At 41.4% G+C, this 5,424-nt stretch overlaps 1 protein-coding gene and 1 pseudogene across 1 annotated transcript; one reads left to right on the forward strand and one right to left on the reverse strand.

Moving 5' to 3' along the window:
• Positions 1 to 446: 446 nt before the first annotated feature.
• LOC125221435 (F-box protein At1g11270-like) lies at positions 447 to 1,580 on the reverse strand. The gene has a single exon (XM_048123555.2). The coding sequence runs from the start codon at positions 1,578 to 1,580 to the stop codon at positions 447 to 449; it is 1,134 nt and encodes a 377-aa protein (XP_047979512.2).
• Positions 1,581 to 2,838: 1,258 nt separating this feature from the next.
• LOC125222266 (xyloglucan 6-xylosyltransferase 2 pseudogene) lies at positions 2,839 to 4,697 on the forward strand (annotated as a pseudogene).
• The last annotated feature ends 727 nt before the right edge of the window (positions 4,698 to 5,424 follow it).

Genomic DNA, 5,424 nt, shown 5'->3' on the forward strand with positions numbered 1-5,424 from the left:
CACTTCACATCTCCTTCTTCGCTAGCCTCAATCCTACAAAAGGCTACAAAGAAATGCCGAACGTATCTCCTCGCCAGGTGATGGTATTATTTGCACAAGAATGCATTGATTAAAGCTTAAAATCCTAACTAGTCTATATATTTTTTTAGGTGAAGCATAAATTAAAGCTTCCCTCCTTAAGAGAATTGTATTTAGGGGCGAGCAAGATCATTTCTTGGGAAGGAGATGACATGTAGATAGAGCTTTCATTTTGATAAGTGCCATAAACCTTTGTGCGACACCATACATAAGCAAATAAAAGCTAGTAGTAAAATCTCATCACATAAGCCAAAAGATTTAGTAGTAGACTAGTAGTAAATTAAATAACTTGAGATACTAATTAAAGTTAATATAATAAAGTACTAATTATCAAAGAGAGAAAATCAAACACTAGTACTTCTCTACTCCTAAGGCAAAACAAAGTTTCCCCTATACTCAAAAATCTCTGGCACATCCCTATTCATCTCGAAACATCTAACATATTTTTCATCACGATAATTATAAATTAGCAAATACCCATTATTCTTAGACTGCAAAACAACATAACCCCTCTCACACAAAGCCTTGGGTATGACAAGGCCATCAAATGGTCCAACTCCAACCCTCTTCATGTGATTCCATTGCAGCATGCTCCCTTCAATCCTCAACCAAAATATGTTCAACCAATCAGGCCCTTTCCCGTCACCCGAAAAAAACACAAGAAAAGAGTCATCACCCTCCGCAAAAATCTTCCTATCCCTATACATCTTCGAAACCTCCAAATTCGGTATCTCCAGGACACGGAAGCCCTCGTTCCTGAAGTCGAACGACAAGATCAACTCAATCCTCTCATTGTCTTTCGCCAGCCAGTGCGCGAAGGCGCTGTTCTTGCACCGTGAATTTATAGGGCTGAACTCATACAAGCCAAGATCAATAATGCTCATCTCCCTCCAAGAATTCGTGGCTCTTGAGTATACCGAAGTGTGCAAGTGTGAGCTCATAAAGTAGAGGCCGTTTATGTGGCACGACAACAGCTGCACAACCATGTAATCTTGTGCGACCTCATCGAACCAAATCCCGAGGTCACGAGACAAGGCCTTATGGTGATTTGGCTCAAGGGTCTCTGAGCTAGGGTTTGGTGGCATTGGCAAGATGGCGATGAGGCCTAAACTAGGGTTGCATACTGCAACGGGTGAGTCGGAGGCCCTGTAGTAGACGCAGATCACGCCGTTGGCAGGGCCGGCGATTTGAGCGTGACAGGTAGAGTCCGTGGCGAGGTAGTCCGAGATTTCCTGGGAAGCTGGCAGGGAGTTGCTGTGCAGGCTGCCGTTAAACACTGACAGTTCCGGAACTCCGTGTTTTCGGAAACTGAACTGCATGAGTAGCGTCTCTCCGTCTCTGTCGTCGTCGGCATGGTGGAGAATGTGCGATTTTCTGAAGGCTTCAGAATCGATGTGATCGCGCCATGATTTGCAGACGCTTCGAAATCTCAAGAGGGATGTGAATGGACAAAGCGAGAGGATTTCTGTTACAACGTCGTGGTTGAGGAGATTGGAATCCATCTTTTTTATGGTTGATGTTTGATGGAATTCAGTTTATAAATAGAGAGATAGGGGATCAGGGAGTTTTAGGTTTCACTAATCTATTTGGAGTAGTATTTATTTATTTTATAGATTTGTGAGGGTTAATGATGGAAACTATCCTACCTTAATTTAATGATTTTATAGGGTCCGTGATCTCATCCCAAAACAAATAGAGCAGCAATAAATTACTACTCCACGCAAAAAAAAGAGTCAAATATAAGAAGAAAGACTACGAAGAGATTATTAATCCATTCGAACTCAACCAAATACTCCAATTTTAAGCTTCCACTACTAAATGGTGTAATAAAATACAAACTTCTCTTTCACCCTCTTCAGAAAATATTTAAAAATAAATGAACTGTAACTTTTTAAAAATAAAATAAATATACACCACATAAGGAGGAGTCATCAATTGCTAACTAATTAGCAATCTCAACCTAACACTAAATCTTAGCATAGAAAATCTAGCGATTGAAATAATACCACATGAATTATATTTTTAGTTAAAAAAATTAATAAATAAAATTAGAGCGTATTAATGTCAATTCTCTCTCATTAAAATCATCTTAAAACTTTAAATTTACGTAACTCTCTCGATTTAAATTATTTTTTCGCAAAAAATATATCAAATTAAAGATAATTTTATAAGGATTCCAATGAGATCTCAATTGCATATGTTCCGACGGCGTTCGGATGATGAAATTTGATATTTTTTATTTTAGTTTTCGTAAATGTTGATAACCAGATTTTTATCAACAAATACATCAAAAAATCACAATAAAACCATGTAAAAATCTCAATAAATATGTGTTGATATTTTCTTGTACTAGTGTTGATATTATTATGTCATATTGTTGATATTTGCAATACACTATGTTGATATAAAAAAACATTCACAAAAATTATCATATAATAATATAATGACGATATTACCCTTTTGTTGATATTTTATCTATTATTTATTGAGATTCGTAAGATTTAATCTTATCCACTTATTTTAAAATCTAAAGATGAAAATTTGGTCTTGATTTTGGATTAGGGCGCTATAAGCATTAGAATATGACCAAATAATTTAAATTATAAAAATATCCTAAAAATATCCATTTTGTGCAAGCAAAGATTGTCCCATCCCTTGACTGGAAAGTGGGCTCCACGCGCAATTGCATCTTAACAAAGCGATTAAACACACAATTAACAACTCTAATCACTATAATTAAAAACTTCCTGTCTGAAAGCACCTTCTCGTCTCATCCATCTCGCCTTCCACCACTTCATCACACTCTCCACCGACACGTCTCCCCTTCAAAAAAAAACCCGATTAAATCCACTCCCAGATCCCCATTTTCCTCCATCGAAGATCCCAGATTCCGATCTCCACTTTCCATCCAAAGCTCTGAGGATTTCTGGGTTTCGCGAATCCCGCATTCTACTCTCCGAGTCATCAACGCTCCAGCTCAAAGAGGGCCCGAATCGCGATGCTGGATCGGGTTCTCGGCCCGCTCAACGCGCGCCGCCTCCACCGCGCTTTCCGCAAGGCGAAGCTGACGGTGCTCTGCCTCTTCCTCACGCTCATCGTGCTGCGCGCCAACATCGGCGCCGGGAAGTACGGCACGCCGGAGAAGGACCTCGACGACATCCGCGAGACCTTCTCTCACATCCGCAAGCGGGCCGAGCCGCGCCGCGTCTTGGAGGAGGTTTCTGAGCTTAAATCGACCGGGAATGCGGACACTGGTAGCAAAAACTACGCCGATTTCGATATCAAGAAGATCTTGAAGGATGAGGACGACGGCTTCCCCGAATTCAAGCGAGATCCATTGCAGCCTTACTCCCTCGGCCCAAAAATTTCGGATTGGGATGAGCAGAGATCGGAGTGGCTGAAGAACAATCCGGATTACCCCAATTTTGTCGCTGAGAATAAGCCTAGGGTTTTGCTGGTGACGGGTTCGTCGCCGACGCCGTGTGAGAATCCGGTTGGGGATCATTACTTGCTGAAATCGATCAAGAATAAGATTGATTACACAAGGGTTCATGGGATTGAGATCTTCTATAATATGGCATTGCTTGATGCTGAAATGGCTGGTTTTTGGGCGAAATTGCCCTTGATTAGGAAGCTTCTGCTGTCTCACCCTGAGGTGGAGTTTCTGTGGTGGATGGATAGTGATGCTATGTTTACAGATATGGCTTATGAGGTGCCGTGGGAGAGGTATAAAGATCACAACTTTGTGATGCACGGTTGGGATGAGATGATTTACGATGAAAAGAATTGGATTGGATTGAACACCGGTAGTTTCTTGTTGAGGAATTGCCAGTGGTCGTTGGACATTCTTGATACGTGGGCGCCAATGGGGCCGAAGGGGAAGGTTAGGGAGGATGCGGGGAAGATTCTGACGAGGGAGCTGACTGGCAGGCCGGTGTTTGAGGCGGATGATCAGTCTGCAATGGTGTATATCTTGGCAACGGAGAAGGAGAAGTGGGGTGACAAGGTTTATCTCGAGAACCACTATTATCTGCACGGTTATTGGGGGATTTTGGTGGATAAGTATGAGCAGATGATTGAGAGCTACCATCCCGGGTTTGGTGATCACAGGTGGCCTCTTGTGACTCACTTTGTGGGTTGCAAGCCTTGTGGGAAATTCGGGGATTACCCTGTTGAGAGGTGCTTGAAGCAGATGGACCGTGCGTTCAACTTTGGGGATAATCAGATTCTGCAGATGTATGGCTTCACGCATAAGTCGCTTTCTAGTAGGAAGGTGGTGAGGATTAGGAATGAGACGAGCAAGCCTCTTGAAGTGAGGGATGAGCTTGGCTTGCTTCACCCCTCGTTTAAGGCTGTGAAGACGGGTTCTTCTTGAGTGCACATAGAAAAAAGGGGGTTTTGTGCTGGGGTTTGTATTTTTAAGTTATAATACATGTCATTTTTACTTATATCACGTGATCTTAGAGTTACCGTTGATGTATTCCTTTAATTATGGCGATATCTTTTGTGACATAGTGTAATTTTACGTTTGTGGTGATTGTTCTTCTCCACATTGCCTTAAAAGGTCAGGCACCAAATCAAATTCTTTACTAGCCATGGAAGTTTACCTTGAGCTTTAATTATACCATGCTATCTAATTTTACCACATATGTCATGATTTGAACATTTGACTGTAGTTTGGATCTTTGGTTATGCCTTTTCTGTTGTATTATCACTTGCTGATGTTGGCTTTGAGTTGTCGTCTCCGGAAGGTTGCTTGAATTTTTAAATTGGTAGGTCAGTGAAGCCAGTTGGTAAAATTATGTACAAGAACACTCACAGTTGCTGAGTGTTTGATCTTCTTTGTTTTGCAGCTTGCTTTTTGGAGCCATTTTTCACACTGCAGGTAAAACTAGAAAAGCTTTGTATATCCTAGTTGTTAATCTATGATGCTTAGCTTCTCTTATTTGCTCTGTGGAGTTCTGATGCAATAATGAATTAGGTTGTGTTGATTGATTTGAAAAGACAACGTAGTCGAGGGTTAGCATCGTTGTGAGATGATTGTTTGTCTTAGGATTTTCAGCCTACCGTATTGGGAGCTTGTGTTCTAGCATCTACCTGTTGATCTCCTCTGTCTTTATGTCTGCAATGGTGGAGTTGCATTCTGTGTCATTTACTACTTGCGCGAAAAAGGGGAAAACGGGCTTTTGGGGCGTGGAGCGAGAGGCAAGGCCGTTATAGATTCCATGTGTGTGCTAAAGATGATGATTGACGCTTGCACAGGAAAGCAACATGGGTGGCTGCAAGATTCAGATTCAGATGCCCCAAGGGAATGAGGTGCTACATATTCCATATTTGTTAAAGATG

This window comes from Salvia hispanica, chromosome 1 (genome assembly GCF_029641045.1).
Source record: "Salvia hispanica isolate PSC_SH4W2 chromosome 1, Shi_PSC_v1, whole genome shotgun sequence".
Classification (NCBI taxonomy): Eukaryota; Viridiplantae; Streptophyta; class Magnoliopsida; order Lamiales; family Lamiaceae; genus Salvia; species Salvia hispanica.